Below are 16,739 nucleotides of genomic sequence, written 5' to 3'. Positions count from 1 at the left end.
GAAATGTCAAGTAAATTATGAATATATGACCAAATATTTTGTATCTGAAAAAAAAAGAAAGAAATTAGAGAAAATTAAATGGAAAGAGATCCCATGTTCATGGATTGGAAATATTAATACTGTTACAATGCCCGTAATACCCAAAGTGATCTACAAATTCAATGCAATCCTTATCAAAATCCCAATGACATTTTTTTTAACAGAAATAGAAAAAACAACCCTAAAATTTGGATGGAACCACAGAAGACCCTGAACAGCCAAAACAATTTTGAGCAAGAAGAACGAAGTTGGAGACATCATACTTCCTGATTTCAAAATACATCACAAAACTATAGTAATCAAAACAGTATGGTACTGTCATAAAAACACACATATAGATTAATGGAAGAGAATAGAGAGCCGAGAAGTAAACCCATGTATATATGGTCAACTGACCCTTGATAAAAGTGCCAAGCTACACAATGGGAAAAGGATAGTCTTCAATAAATGGTATTAGAAAAACTGGATATCCATACGCAAAAGAATGAAATTGGTGCCTTATCTTACACCATACACAAAAATTAACTCAAAATGATTAAAGATTTAAACATAAGGACTTTAACTATAAAATTTCTAGAAAAATACTAGGGGAGAAGCTTCTTTATATTGGACTTGGCAAGGATTTTTTTGGATATGACCCCAAAAGCACAGGCAACAAAAGCCAAAACAGATAAGTGAGCCTACATCAAACAAAAAAGTTTATGCACAGCAAAGGAAACAATCAACAAAATGAAAAGGTAACCTATGGAATGGGAGAAAATATTTGCAAACTACATGCCCGATAAAAGGTTAATATCCAAAATATATAGGGAACTCTTACAACTCAGTAGCACAAAACCAAATAACCCAATTAAAAAATGGACTAACAGAACATAATAAAATAAAAAAAGTCACTTTATCAAATGTAAAAAAAAAAAAAAGGCAAAGGAACTGAATAGACATTTCTCCAAGGAAGACATACAAATGGCTAGTGTGAAAAGGTGCTCAATATCACTCATCATCAGGAAAATGAAAATCAATAATATATCACCTCACACTAGTTAGGATGACTATTACAAAAAAAGAGTAAGCACTGGCAAGGCTGTGGAGAAAAGAAAACCCTTGCACACTTTTGGTGGGAATTGGTATAGCTACCATGGAAAACATACAGAAGTTCCTCAAAAAATTAAAAATAGAACTACCCTATGATCCAGCAATCTCACCTTTGGGTATATATCCAAAGGGTTTGAAATCAGGATGTTGAAGAGATCCCATGTTCATTGCAGCATTATTCTCAATAACTAAGACATGAAAGACCTAAACATCTATTCACAGATGAATGAAAAATATGTGAGATATAATATATATATATATATATAAAACAGAATGTTAGTCTGCCTTAAAAAAGAAGGAAATCCTGCCATATGTGACAACATGGATGAACCTTGAGGACATTATGCTAAGAGAATTAAGGCAGACACAGAAGGAGAAATACTGCAGGAAACCACTTACATGAGGATTCTAAAATAGTCAAACTCAGAAGCAGAGTAGAATGGTGGTTGCCAGGGCCTGGGGGTAGGGGAATCAGGGAGGTGTTAGGCCAAGGGTTCAAAGTTTCAGTAATGTAAGATGGATAAGTATTACAGCCTTACCATGCAGCAACAGAACCTATAGCTAATAACAGTGTATTGTACGCTTAAAAATTTAAGGAGGTAGATCTTATATTTAGGATTCTTATCACACACATAATAATAATATTTTATTATTATAAATTATAATAAAAATATTATTATTATTATTATAATGGCAGGAGGAAACTTTTGGAGGTGATGGATAGGTTTATGGCATAGATCGTAGTGATGGTTTCACAGATGTATACTTATTTCCAAACTCACCAAGTTGTATAGACGAAATATATACAGCTTATTGTATGTCAATTATATCTCAGTAAAGTGGTTTAAAAATACAATATCAATCATTTATTTTGCTATAGAATCTGGGAGTAGAGAGGGTTCAGTTAGAAAGCCGTTTCTGTGGTCAATAAAACCAAAAGACAACAGACAGAATGGGAGAAGATATTTGCAAATGACATATCAGATAAAGGGCTACTATCGAAAATCTAGAAAGAACTTATCAAACTCAACACCCAAAGAACAAATAATCCAATCAAGAAATGGGCAGAAGACATGAACAGACATTTCTGCAAAGAAGACATCCAAATGGCCAACAGACACATGAAAAATTGCTCAACATCGCTCGGTGTCAGGGAAATCCAAATCAAAACCTCAATGAGATACCACCTCACACCAGTCAGAACGGCTAAAATTAACAAGTCAGGAAACGACAGATGTTGGCAGGGATGCGGAGAAAGGGGAACCCTCCTACACTGTTGGTGGGAATGCAAGCTGGTGCAGCCACTCTGGAAAACAGTATGGAGGTTTCTCAAAAAGTTGAAAATAGAGCTAGCCTACGACCGAGCAATTGTACTACTGGGTATTTACCCCAAAGATAAAAATGTAGTGATCCAAAGGGGCACGTGCACCCCAATGTTTATAGCAGCGATGTCCACAATAGCCAAACTATGGGAAGAGCCTAGATGTCCATCAACAGATGAATGGATAAATAAGATGTGATGTGTTTACACACACACACACACACACACACACACACACACACACACACACACACACTGGAATATTATGCAGTCATCAAAAAATGAAATCTTGCATTTGCAATGACGTGGATGGAACTAGAGGTTATTATGCTAAGCGAATAAGTCAATCAGAGAAAGACAATTATCATATGATCTCACTGATATGAGGATTTTGAGAAACAAGACAGAGGATCATAGGGGAAGGGAGGGAAAAATGAAACAAGACAAAACCGGAGAGGGAGACAAACCATAAGAGACTCTTAATCTCAGGCAAAAAACTGACGGTTGCTGGAGTAGTGGGGGTGGGAGGGATGGGGCGGCTGGGTGATAGACTTTGGGGAGGGTATGTGCTATGGTGAGTGCTGTGAACTGTGTAAGACCGATGAATCACAGACCTGTACCCCCGAAACAAATAATACATTATACGTTAATAAAAAAATTAAAAAAAAAAAGAAAGCTGTTTCTGGGGCTCTCTCATGGTGGTGATGGGGGGCTAGGGACACTCAAGCAGCTGGATCTGAAACCATAGGCACTCTTCAGGCATCACCCTCTCTGGTCTTTCCACACGGTGGCCTCAGGGTAGTTGAACTTCTTACTGGCTAAAGGCTTCCAAAGTGTCCCAAGAGGAACTGGCCAAGCTGCATGACCTTTGGTCATGGAGTGCCGCTCCTGGACAGAGTTAAGTGCTACGTGTGTCTGTAAAAAAGAATATACAGGAATTTTCTAGCTGGGGACTTCAGTATTTACAAACAGATGCGTGACCGCTAAGTGGTCCATGGGTAGGAAGCTTCCTGTCTCCACTGAATCTACCTACTGCTGTTGCTTCCGTCCTTCCTGTCACCACCCCTCCTTCTTCAGGTTCACACAGAGACGCCAATCATCTGCATCTCCACAGCTACCTGCCATCAAAGATGTGGGCCTTGAACCTTCCTCTGAACTCATTCGTTCTGTTACTCAGCAGTCATTGCTGAGCAGGTTACCGTTAACGGTGCTGGAGACAGAGAGCGAAGATGGAATCTGTGTCTTCCTCTGTCATCTGTGGAACTGTGGCAGGTCAACATATGAGCTTGCAGGTAGGTGAGATCTCAGACCTGTCAATTCTTGACACCATGCAGTGGGATACGGACTATTCTGTAGGGAACCACAAGGTGAGTGTGTGTGTGCAGGTGTGGGTGTGGGTGCCAGTGTGGGTGGGGTGTGTGTGGGTGTGGCAGGACTCAGAGAAAGGGCAATAGATAGGGCATAAAGACATGTGTATATATTTAATGAGGAGGCCATCAGAAGAGTTACCATAGAAGAAATGACATTTGAGCTGGGTCTCGAACAGTGAGGAGGAGTTTTCCTGGCAGACTCTGTAGGGAAGAGCATTTCTGGCAGAGGAACAGAATGTGCAAAGGCTCAGAGGATATTTGGGGGAACATGGATAGTTCTATAAGAGCAGATAAAGTGGCAGCTCCGGGAATCCTTCCCAGAATTCCCAAGTTACCCCCACTTGGGTAGCTTTTGGCAACCTCATATGGTACCCCAGAGCTTTAAAGTCAGATGGAACTGGGTTTGAATCTCAGCCCTGGCACTTGGGTCCTCTGTGACATAAGATAAGACATTTAGGTTCTCTGATGCTATAATTTCTTTATCTGTAAAAGGGGGATAATATCTTCCTCACAGAAGGGGACAGAGATGAAATGAAATGATGTATGAGAAAGCAGTTGCCATTGGGCGTGGCCTGCTTGTGGGTACTTGAGAACAGTAATTATTGCCCTCCTTAGAGAGTGGTTCTGAGGTGTGTGTGTGCAGGCACACCTAGCAGGCACAGCACATGAACTTACATCTGGCACTTTGCTCCATAAGCCTCCTTACTGCCTCATATCCTTTTCTTGACACCAAAATGGCTTATGTCCTGGGGAATAATCAGAAGCAAATACATAACTGGAGACAAACCTGGGTCCCAACTCTCGCTCTGCCACTTACCATCTGTGATTCTGGCAAATGACATCCATTCTCTGAACTTCCATTTCATTATCTGTAAAATGCGGGTATGAAGACCTAACTCCCAGGGTTGGTATGAGAGTTAAAGGGGGATAATAAATCTAAAGTGATTGCCATAGTTTGTAGGAGCTCAAAAACTGTTATTGTGATGTGAAATTGCTTTTACAGCATAAAGCACTGTACAGGGTAAGGGGTTATTATTTTATTAAGGCAAAATTCACGGAGCCAAAGGTTAATGGCTATCTCAAGCCAAGGTTTCATTTTTCCACTGACTCTTGTTGTTGTGGATGGAGTGGTGGAAGAAGGCCTTTGTTTCTAGTCCTATCTGGGGACTGACATTGTTCCTCACACTCCGTGGCAATCAAGACAAGCCACAAAACTGCCCACCGAATGTCAAAACAAAATGCCCTAGGGTTGTGTCTTGATGTCCCATGGGAAAGAACATGTTTCTAATTGTGTGAAATGTGGTGGAACGTGAAGCATGGGCAGCATGGCAAATAAGCTGAATTTACTGTGAAACACACATAGTGATGTTTAAGACAGCTTAAAATTTGAAAATTTTCTATAGAAACCATAAATTAAGAAAATTATGAGCGCCATCTTGTGGCGCGATCTCTACTAAAACATCATATTGGAGAACACTCTTTCCCCTACATAGAGCCTCTAAAAAGGCAGACTACGTCCACCCATCCATCCATCTAACCATCCATCCATCTATCCATCTACTCTCCCATACATCTATCCACTCATTCATACAGTAATCCACTTAATAATTTGTTCATTTGTTTGAATGCTTTCTATGGTTTGGTCTGGGAGATGCCAGGACCCTGCTTGGAAGGAACCTACAGAGGGTGATGACCGATATCCGCAAACCAACCATTCTGTGGAAACCTGATGAAGGGCATTTAATTCAGTTCTTGTAGTTGAGGTGGAGGAGAAGAGCAGGGAAGTCTTCCTGTTGGAAATGGCATCTAAGCTGAGATCTGAAGGATGAGATTTTAGGTATGAGGAGAGCCCGATAGCCCTGATTGGGGCTACTTTTTCTGTGCTGTGACATGCACTGTTGGCCTTCAGTCCCCATCTTATAGCTTGACAAATAGAGGGTATCCAGCACACAGTGGTCAGTGTGGTGAGAGGACTCTTGAAGTAATTGGGGAAGAGCTATCAAATGAAGTGCCTGCTAAGTGGACAGAGTCTATTACATAAGATAAATGCTACCTATTAATATTAGAAGGTATTAATAGCTGCCATTATGTTGGGTTTTTCATTTAATAGAATTTGTTATACCCACATCAGCAGAGTTGTGTTAGCATGGGCTGTTGGCCAAGACGTGGGAATGACCTCATTATGTATGGCTGGACACATAATGGTGTTCTGTACCCGGAATCTACCTCTATTACCTGTTACAGGTCGTTAATTGGTAAATGCATTACAGAAAAAAGGCCCAGCAGCAAACCGGTTAAATTGGCCAGTGCTTGGCCCACATCTGAAGGATGGATGGCCCTTTAGCAATCATCCTCTGTTCCCTTTGCAGACCCCAAGAATTAATGCTGCTCGGAACCAACACTGGCCCAGTGAAGCATACAGCAGCTCCAGCGGGCCTGAGCAGGGGCTGCTGTCTTCAGGCCGAGGGAGGGCTCTCCAGGTCAGCACAGTGTCCACCACGCCCCATCGTCTCCCGACTTTAAACTGTGTGTCCATTTATCTTTTACATCGCTTTTGTGATTTTGTTCTCTTTACGATAGAGAAGCATGTCTCTGTACTCATGTCTTTAGCAACACTAATGAAATACAGACCAAAAATGAAAAATGGTGGAAAGTATATTTCTTTGTGGGATTAAAAAAATATTCACGTGCGTTTAATATACAAACCAAGTGCATCTGTGTCTTAGACTTTGTCTATCTCCTTCATTCACATTATTTGCTTGGACTTTGTGAGTATTTGCTTCGGGATGACCAGGAACAGGCCTGGGCAATGTCCCGGAGCATGTGTTGTTGACCTTGATTGCCACCCTCTTTATACTGGTGCCTCCTCCCCAGAACTGGGCACTGTCTTCAAACAAGCTGGCCACATTTAAAGGGCTCTGGATGGGACCTAAGGGCAAAACCTCCACATTTTAACAATTTCTTCCAATGGATCCTTCTCTAGTGTAACTCAAATCAGAAGTAATATGATGTTCTATTGGAACAGCTTTGGTGTTTCATTGTCTGCAATTATGTCTAAAGTAATTTGTTTTCTCTGTGGCCGGCAATCGATCTGTGAATTCACTAGTCTGGCTCTTGCTTCCCAGCCCTCACCAGTTCACAGCTGGGGTAAATGGATTTTCAGCTTCAGGCTCTACCCTCCCTGGCCTCCTTTCTCCAGCCTCTGGAGCTCGGCCTGTCTCCAGTCATGGGGGCGGGAGCAGATGAAGAAACCATGGGGATGAGCATTAAGGCTGTCCCGCTCCTGGATAAATCCAGCTCTTCCCCAGGTCTGGTTCTAAATGTCATGCCACCTTTGTTTCTACAAGGAGGTAGTGAGGTTGCTCTTCACTTGACAAGGATCATATCATTTGTGTTGAAGTTCCTCCTGGGTTCATTTTTCATCAGCCCGAGACAGTTAAAACAGTTCTATTTAGCCCCTGTGCTGTCATAAACTCAAACCTACACGTGGACACAGAAATTCTGTGGCTTGAGCTGGTCAGCCAGTTGATCCACAAGATACTTATATTGATTATATTTTTAGATTTTCATCAAAACAAAAACATGGAACTGAAAAACAGTATCAAAATGTTATGAACCCAGAGAAAAAAAATCCAAAGGTGCTAGTTCGAGAAACACCAGTGTGAACAGCCTGCTGGCCTGGCTGTCTCCATGCTGTGGGACAGGAAATGGAGGCAAGGAGCAGGGCTTAAGCTGTCAGGGCACCCAAATCAGCTTCTACCTCCTTTAGTCTACATCTCCTCAAAACTGGTCTGTTCTCAGGGCGCCTTGGTGGCTCAGTCGGTTAAGCGTCTGCCTTCGGCTCAGGTCATGATCCCAGGGTCCTGGGATCTAGCCCCACGTCAGGCTCCCTGCTCAGCGGGAAGCCTGCTTCTCCCTCTGCCTCTGCTCTTCCCCCTGCTTGTGCTTGCTCTCTCTGTCAAATAAATAAATTAAATCTTAAAAAAAAAAAAAAAGGTCTGTTCTCAGGTTTACTGGGGAGACTGGGGCAGCTCAGCTTCTCATTTGAGTCCCAGTGCTCGCCTATCATTCTGCCACTGGCTTTGTGCTGCCAACCCCCCTCTCTGACAGTGAGAGCTTGCCATCCTGCCTAGCACTGGGCATAGGAACTGGGGATTTATGGAGTGGAGTCTGGTCACTCATTGTCCAGAAACAGATTGGAAGCTCTCACTGGAAAAAAATTTCCTACTATTTCTATGTTTGAATATATATGTTTATCATCAGGAGAATTTTAGAGAACAGCCATTGGGAGGGCCCAGGGGAACTGCATTGATTCCAGCTGTAAAGGATCGTTCTGAGTAAGGAAGAAACTCTGATGGAGGAAATGGTCAAACAATGACGAGGAGACCACGAGCTCGGTTGCCTTTTTCAGGATGGGCAGACAAAAAGAATACGGGTTACTCTGTGACTGCCTGTGGTAACCCCAAACCCAATAGAGAATTCTGAGTTGTTACTAAAACATGTTCTTTTCAGCCTCCAAATACTGATCCACTTGAGGGAAACTGAGGCATTGTAATGCTTGATCCATGGGGCCTGTCCCCAAGGTCTTATGGACAGGCTTGGTTCACCTGCAACTCGCCCTCCATGGTCTTTGGCCAGTCTATCAGTACTCATCAAAGCCCAGGACAGACTTTCTCTTGCTTCTTTCTGTGAAGCCAGTTATCCACAGCCCGGGCTGCCCCAGGAGTCCAAGTACCAAACCTCGAGGAGTGGTTCAAGTTCCCCCTAGGTGCTTCTACCAATCTTATCTGAACTGACAGTGTGCCTTTCAATTTGACCTTTCCACCCTACTTTCCCTAAAACTCAATGGTCTGAGTTGAGTTGTATTGGTTCTGTATTTGTGAAGTCATCTCAAATATATTTTAGAAGGAAGTGGGATGTGAATGGATGAATCATGTACACACATGTAGCAGGGTGTATGTGGTGGTTAGAGATGGGTTCTGGAATCAGACAGGCCTGAGTTTTAACGGTCTTACCACTCAAGACTATACTACCTTAGACAAATTGCTTGCTCCTTCTAGGACTTGGTTTCCTTCTTTGTAAAATAGGAATCAAAATGATATTTATTTCATAATGTTGTTGAGAGGACTAAATGAGGTAGCAGTGTCTGACACCCAATAGACACTCAATAAATGGTCATTTATTATTGCTATTGTTAGTATTGATTTTATATATTTATATATATACATGCATGCCTTTGGGTTAGGCACCAGGACTACCAAATTCTCCATCCTCAAATAGCTTCTAACAGATCTGAGGCCTTCTCAGGAGCCACTCAGAGTAGGATCAACAGTCAAACTGATTTGATGCCAAACCAACTGAATTTGGGGCTAGAATAAACAGAATTCACCCCCATCACCCAGTCCTGACAAGGGTAGGATTAGTTCCAGAGCCCTGTTCCAGATTAGATTACACATTGAGGCCGAGAGTGTCTGGGGGAGAGATGGGAGGATGGCAAGCCCAGTTTTCACAATTTCATAGCTCAGGCTTCACTTAATTTACAAAGTCTCCCTCTGCCTTCATTGGGAGATGACCCTGAAGACAGAGTGAAGAAACTGTGTCCCACCAATGGCTACTGCACAATAAAGTTGGGCAGAACCTCAGGCAATCTTTCCTTCCTAATGGCTGGAGACATATGTCTCAAGCAGAATTTATCAAGATATCATTTCATTCTTTGTCTCATTTCTGAGTCAGTACACAAACAGCTTGTTTTCTGGAGCTTCAGGGAAGCCCAGATTGACATGTTAGCCAGGAAGTAATGTGCCTTCTTTCTTCTTCTGTCCATAATGCATTCAAATTCAGATAAAAATATGTCGAAATTTGTTCAAAATCTATGAGTTGGGCCATTTTTTTCAATGACAAGCAGATGGCTCCTTTGAGTTATTCAGAGGGAAACCATTTTTCCCTTTTGTTCATCTCAATTTTTATGGCTTAAAAGAATTAGTGTTTAATCCCAATTCCAAAATTGTTAATTAGTTTGTATTTGCTTTACTAAATCTGTTAAATAGATTTTTATCACTTCAGCTATATCTCCCTGGCAGCATCTGGTGTCAAGTTTGCAGAAATAATGTTGGTTTTACAGCCAAAAATCAGAGGTTAAACCCCCAGGACTACAGATGTGACAGCATTAAAGGGAAATTCATCACCCCAAAGGCTTTCATTCCCATATATTTTAGAATCAGCCCAAAGACGAACCAATGCTCTTTTTCCCCTTTCATTCTCTGGGAGCACTGTGGCTCAGTTGCTTTTTGATTTATTTGTGTGGTTGTAGCTGATGAGAGCTCCCGGGGAGACCTCAGCCCACCCCTGCCGTAGCCTTGGAAAATTAGCCAAGGCTCTTCTTGCTCAACCCCTTCCTGTTGCTTTTAGAGGCCTCCATCCTGGACTAGGGCTACACAAGACCAACACAATTCATCAGTTCAGCTGATAAAAAGGTTGTGTTGGAAGGCTGTGCAGACACAAGCTCTGTGACTTCACCTATCAGTAGGGGCATAATAGAGCACAGCGGCAAAAGTAAGGCAATGTCTGTCTCAAAAGAGCTGCTTTGAACTTGAATCAGTGCACTCTAGGGGAACAATTAAGTGAAGTAAAGCAACGAATATGGGGGTATTTGGGTAATACCCAAAGGTATTAGGGTTGGACTAATTGGAAGGCTGCTGGACAATAATCCAGCTGGGTACCTTGTAGTAGGCTGAATAACGGTCCCCAAAGATGTCCACATCCTAATCCTTAGAACCTGTGAAAGTTACCGTACACGGAAAAAAGGACGTTGCAGATGTGATTACGTTAAGGTGTTTGGGATGGGGAAGGTATTCTGGATTCTTTGTGTGAGCCCTCAGTGTGATCACAAGTGTCCTTATAGGAGAGAGGCAGAGGGAGATGAGACAAAAGAGGAGAAGGGGAGGTGATGATGGAAACACAGATTGCAGTGATCCCCTTGAAAATGGAGCAAGGAATTCAGGCAGATACCAGCTGCTGAAGAAGACAAGAAAATGGATTCTCTTTTCAGGGCCTCCGAAAGGAACCAGCATGGCCAATACCTTGACTTTAGTCCAGTGAAACTGATTCTGGACTCCAGACTACCAGAACTGTAAAAGAAGAAATCTTTTTTTTTTTTTCTTTTTTTAAGTTACTCCTTTTGTGGTCATTTGTAATAGCAGCCATATGAAACTAATACTGGGGCGCCTGGGTGGCTCCGTCCTTAAGCATCTGCCTTTGGCTCAGGTCATGATCCCAGGGTCCTGGGATCCAGCCCTGCATCAGGCTCCCTGCTCAGCCAGGAGCCTGCTTCTCCCTCTCCCACTCCCCCTGCTGTGTCTCTCTCTGTCAAATAAATAAATAAAATCTTAAAAAAAAAAAAAAAAGAAACTAATACAGGTAACCCTTTCCTTGCCTAATGCCAGAGAGTTCCACTCCAGCAGACAGAGGTAATTTACAGGGGCAAGGAGAGCTGGAGGGGACCAGCGCAGCGCCTTCACGCCCTCAGGGAGTTCGTTCCTCCTCGGTACAGCTATGGGCAGCTGCAGCTGGATGTAGAAATGGAAATAACAGTTACGGAGCTATGTGAGTTTGGGGAAGAACATTTCTGAGAATCATGCATACAGAGAGACTAAGAGTTCTCAGCAATTGGCATATTTACATAAATATTAGGAAAAGGCCAGTAAGCCTGGGCAATATAGGTCAGGGGAAGATGTAGAGCAGAGGTGATTAAGGAAGAGGACCTGGACCGGGAAGAGGCCAGAGGTCTCACCTGTGCCGCAGGAGAGCTCTAGCGGACGGGGCTGGCAGTGAACAGCCAAGCCTCTCTGGTCACACCCTTCACGTGTTGCTGTGGAGGGTGGAAGGGGGTCTGAATGTGTGGATCTCTGGATCCATCATCCCCATTTCATTCAGAGTAACTCTGAGTTTATATGTGGGACACATTGAGCTTCCAGGTGGGATTTCGTTTAAGAAAATATTCTGTTGGTGGAAAAAGATTTTTTGATAACTTATAATTTTGACATAATTTTAAATGTACAGAAAAATTGCAGTAATACAAAGGACTCCCATATACCCTTCAACCAGATTCACCAAGACTCAGTATTTAGCCCCATTTGCATGATCATTTGTTCTCTCTTTTTTTAAAGATTTTATTTATTTGAGAGAGAGTGAGAATGAGAGAGAGAGAGAGAGAGAGAGCACACAGAGGGAGAAGCATACTACCTGCCAAGCAGAGCCCAATGTGGGGCTTGATCCCAGGACCCTGAGATCATGACCTGAGCCGAAGGCAGACACTTAACCGACTGAGCCACCCAGGTGCCCCTTTCCTTGAATATAAACATATCTGCACCATTTGAAGGTAAGTAGGCATGATATCCCTTCATCCCTAAATATGGCAGTGTTTATAAGAAGAAGTACATTTTGTAATTTGTAATTTGTTCTACAGTACAATTATCAAAATTGGGAAATTTAACATCAACAAAATGCTGTCATCCAATCTAGAGTCCAAATTCAAATTTTGCCAAATGTCTTTATAGCTATTTTTTCCTGGTCCAGGATCTGATCCAAGTTCACACATTGCATTTAGTTGTCATGTCTCTCCAGTCTTCTTTAATTTAGAATCTTTCGTCAGCTTTTGTCTTTCAGGGCCTTGACATTTTTGGAGTACAGTTCAGTTATTTGGTGAATTACTTCTCAGTTGGGGTACAGTATTTCCTCATAGTGGGATTCAGATCATGCATTTTAGCTTAAATACCACAGAAGTGATGCTGTATTCTTTTCAGAACATTGTATGAGAAGGGACGTGTTGTTGCATTGTCCCATTGTTGGTGACGGTGACCTTGATCCCTTGATCAAGAGGATGGTGGCATCCTCCAGGTCTCTCTGCTGTAAGTTCTCATTTTCCCCTTTGTAATTAAGTAATTTGCAGAAAGATACTTTAATACAAAGTAAATCTCCTGTTCCTTATCAAACTGCCACCCACTCGCTTTAGCATCCATTGATAATTCTGACTTCAATCTATTATTAGTATGATGAGTGCCAAGTGGTGATTTTCCTAACTTCATCATTCCTTCTACATTAGTTAGTTGGCATAATTCTATAAGAAAGTCTTTTCTTCACTTCTCATTTATTTATTCATATATTTAATTATGTCAGATCCACTCATAGATCTTATTTTATTCATGGATTATAAGTCATTGCTGTCACTGTTCATTATGATGCTCACATTAACCCAGATTTGGCCAATGGGAGTCCCATCAAGGTGGCTCTGATGTTTTTTGATATGTTCCTATAATTTTTTAAGCACTTCTTTACTTTCAGTGACAAGACATTCTTCTTGCTTCAGCCTTGGAATCAGCCATTTCTCCAAGGAACCCTGGTTCCTTATACTATTATAAGGGATAATATTAAGAAGATCTGGGTGGTAGGTGTGTTCATTGCTACCAGCATAACATTGCTTCTAGGCCTTTTCAGCTTACAGATCTAGAAAACACACACACACACACACACATACCCCTATCATCTACCTATCTATCTATCTATCTATCTATCTATCTATCTATCTATCTATCTATCTATCTATCCTATAACCCTAATTCCAATCCCATACCACAAAGTTCATCCCTAGCTTCTCCCATTCCATATTTGTAACGGCTGTGGCTCACAGTGAAAAACTTGGCTCTCACCATTTCAATCTATTTATCTATTTGCTCAATCCTAGTTTTCACAGAAAGTTGTTTCAGAATTGCTAACCCATACCATTGCAAGAACCAAGCCTATAAGTAGAATTATTTACTTATAGTTCTTTTGTCTTTAGATTGAAGGTACATAGTCAAAACACTGTGCTCAAAAGTGACTAGGGTTTGTTCTCTTGTTTTTTTCCCCTTCACCATGATTATGTTATTCTTTTAAATTATAGTTAGGTTCATTTTTTTCTGTTTACATTCCATTTTAGAGTTTTAAAACTGACATCCATATCCATTTGACTACATTTAAAAAAGTATTTAAGACATTAATATGATCCCAAACTCCCAACAGTCGCTCTCACTGAAGTGTGACTCCCTTATCCACCTGGTTCCCACCCACCCCTGTGGGTAACCATTCTCATTAGTTTCTGGTTTATTTTTCGATTTCCTTTTGCAATTAAGAAAGCAAGTGCATGTAATTTTCTTATTTCCTCTTTCCACACAAAAGGTAGAATTATCTATCTATCTATTATATATATATATATATATATATATATATACCCTTTTGCAGTCTGCTTTTTCATACACAAAATATGCCCTGGAAGTCATTCCATATCACTTTGTAGAGACCATCCCTATTCTCTTTTACCACTGCATAGTACTACGTTGTGTGGATATCATTTAGTTTATTTAACACATCTCCTTATGTATGAACATTTAGGTTGTTTTCAATATTTTGCAATTACAAATAATGCTTCAACAAATAAAGGTGCATATATCACTTCGTATTGTTGCAGGTGTGTTTTCAGAACAAATTCCTAGAAGTGGCTTTCTGGAACAAAAGGTAAATGCATGTATAGTATTGTTGAATACTGCCAAATTCTGTTCCATAAGGCTGTACCATTTTGCATTCCTATCAGCAATGTATGAGAGTGCCTATTTCTCCCCAGCCTTGCCAACAAGGTGTGGTGCCAAGTTTTAAAATTTTTGCTTATTTGCTAGGTGATAAAATGGTATTTCAGGATAGTTTTAATTTGCATTTCTCTTTTTATGAGTTGAACAACTTCTCATAAGTTTAAGGAAAATTTTATGTCTTTTTTGGGTAAATTGTTCAGAAATTTTGCTCATTTTTCTATCAGGTGTTTGGCCCTGTTTCCTCAATATTTTTAAGAGTTCCTTATATAGTATGGATATTAGACCTCCAACTATAATATATGTCGCAAATATTTTTTGTTTTGAAAAAAGATTTAATGCCACTCTTTCAGATGGTCAGAAACTAGCTAAATATGTATGCTTGTGTTGACTATTAACAAACTCTATGTTGTTTACCCTTGTGTGTGTGTGTGTGTGTGTGTGAAATGATTATAAAACCTTAAATATACTTGATTCAGTCTAGATTAAAATTAAAGTTAAATAGCCTTTGTGACGGAAGACTTCAACTACCTCCATTTTGACCCCAGTCTGTGCTTTCTAATTGATTAAGTTCTTCTTTCCAGCTTATCTCTGAACTCAGACAAAAGGTCCTGTAGGCAAAGCATCCACTGATAGGAAACCAAAACTACCTAGGGGACTACCCCGAGCCAGCAAGACCCCTTCCGTGATTGAATCCAAGACAATGATCCAGCAGACCTTTACCGCCCACCTGCCTGTACCCACCGACCTTTGTCCCACATTTTCCTTATATAAACCTGGAAGGGTTTTCAGCACTTTGGAGACAACTCTTTGAGACGCTAGTCCAATGTCTTCCTGGTGTTAGCCTCACTGAATAAATTCTTCTCTTGTTTCACCACCACTTGTTTCTCTGCCTTTGGACTTCCTCAGCAATTAAAGGCTGAACCTGGTCTGTTTGGGACCCCTGGAGCCAGGGTGCTCTTGCACACCTGTGCCACAGTTACATTTTCAACAAATGGTATTGGAGCAACTGGATATCCAGAGGCAAAACCGAAATGAACATTGACCTAAGTCTTGCACTTTATACAAAAATTAACTCAAAGTGGGTCACAGACTTAAATGTAAAACCTAACACTTTAAACCTATGGAAAAACACATGAGAAAAATCTTTGGGATCTAAGGCTAGGCAGAGTTGACTTGACAACAAAAGCACAATTCAAAAATGGATAAATTAGACCTTACCAAAATTAGAAAGTTTTTCTCTGTGAAAAGCCCATGTGAGGAGGATGAAAAAAACAAATGATAGACTGGGGGAAAAATTGCAAACAACATATCTGACAAAGGAGTACTATCTATAGTAAATAAAGAACTCTCAAAACCCAGCAGTAAAAAACCCCAAACAATCCAATTAGAAAATGGGCAGAAGGTGGGCATTAAGGAGGGCACATGATGTGATGAGCACTGGGTGTTATATGCAACTAATGAATTGTTGAACATTACATCAAAAACTAATGATGTTGGCTAATTGAATTTAAATTAAAAAAAAGAAAATAGGCCAAAGATATATAATGCCAAAATAATGGTACAACCACCCTTGGAAACAGTTTGACAATTTTTAAAAAAGAAAATGCAACTACCAAACAACCCAGCAACCGCACTCTTAAAAAACGGAGACTTATGTTCACAAAAGTCAGTGCACAAATATTTATGGCAGTTTTATTTGTAACAGCCCCAAACTGGAATCGGCCCAGATGTCCTTCAACAGACGAATGGTTAAACAAACTGTGGTTCATACATACCACGGATACTAGTCAGCAGTAAAAGGAACAGACTACTGATACATGCAACAACTTGAATGAATCTGCAAGGAATTTTGCTGAGCAAAAAAGGCCAATCCCCAAAGGTTGTATATTATATGGTTCCATTTATACAACATTCCTGAAATGAGGACATTTTAGGACTGGGGGGGATAGAGTAGTGGTGTCCAGGGGTTAAGGAGTGGGGGAAGGGTGGAGATATGGGAGGCAGGTAAGTGTGGTTATAAAAGAGCTAAGGGGGAATCCTTGTGTTGCTGGAACTGTTCAATGTCTTGCCTGTGGTGACAGATACCAGATCCTATACGGGTGATAAAATTGTACACAACTTCATACACAGGCACACACACAGACACAAATGAGTATAAGTAAAACTGGTGAAATCAGGATAAATGGGCGGATTGTATCAATGTCAATACACTGGTTGCAATATTAGGCTGTAGTTTTGAAAAACAGACCAAAAAGCTTTGTCATCCCTGAAGGAAACTGGGCAAAGTGTACAAAGGAT

At 41.0% G+C, this 16,739-nt stretch overlaps 1 protein-coding gene across 2 annotated transcripts; it reads left to right on the top strand.

Moving 5' to 3' along the window:
- The first annotated feature begins 3,532 nt into the window (after positions 1–3,532).
- On the top strand, positions 3,533–16,311 carry LOC148162638 (uncharacterized). Of its 2 annotated transcripts, none has more exons than XM_088017716.1 (4): positions 3,533–3,744; positions 6,192–6,302; positions 14,324–14,370; positions 16,147–16,311. In XM_088017716.1, the coding sequence occupies exons 1-4, from the start codon at positions 3,682–3,684 to the stop codon at positions 16,226–16,228; spliced, it is 303 nt and encodes a 100-aa protein (XP_087873842.1). In that variant the 5' UTR covers positions 3,533–3,681; the 3' UTR covers positions 16,229–16,311. The 2 variants fall into 2 exon arrangements, with proteins under 2 accessions (XP_087873842.1, XP_087873843.1); XM_088017717.1 differs by lacking the exon at positions 16,147–16,311 and adding an exon at positions 15,023–15,305.
- The last annotated feature ends 428 nt before the right edge of the window (positions 16,312–16,739 follow it).

Source organism: Eumetopias jubatus, unplaced genomic scaffold (genome assembly GCF_037043125.1).
Source record: "Eumetopias jubatus isolate StellerSeaLion01/CBP00866 unplaced genomic scaffold, mEumJub1_p1.0 scaffold_13, whole genome shotgun sequence".
NCBI lineage: Eukaryota > Metazoa > Chordata > Mammalia > Carnivora > Otariidae > Eumetopias > Eumetopias jubatus.
This window is presented reverse-complemented; position numbering and strand designations above follow the sequence as displayed.

Coding starts and splice junctions, on each gene's coding strand:
- LOC148162638 (XM_088017716.1), top strand. CDS start 3,682: ATGGAATCTGTGTCTTCCTCTGTCATCTGTGGAACTGTGGCAGGTCAA. Junction 3,745..6,191: donor GTCAACATATGAGCTTGCAG/GTAGGTGAGATC, acceptor TTCCCTTTGCAG/ACCCCAAGAATTAATGCTGC. Junction 14,371..16,146: donor GTGGCTTTCTGGAACAAAAG/GTAAATGCATGT, acceptor TATTTGTAACAG/CCCCAAACTGGAATCGGCCC.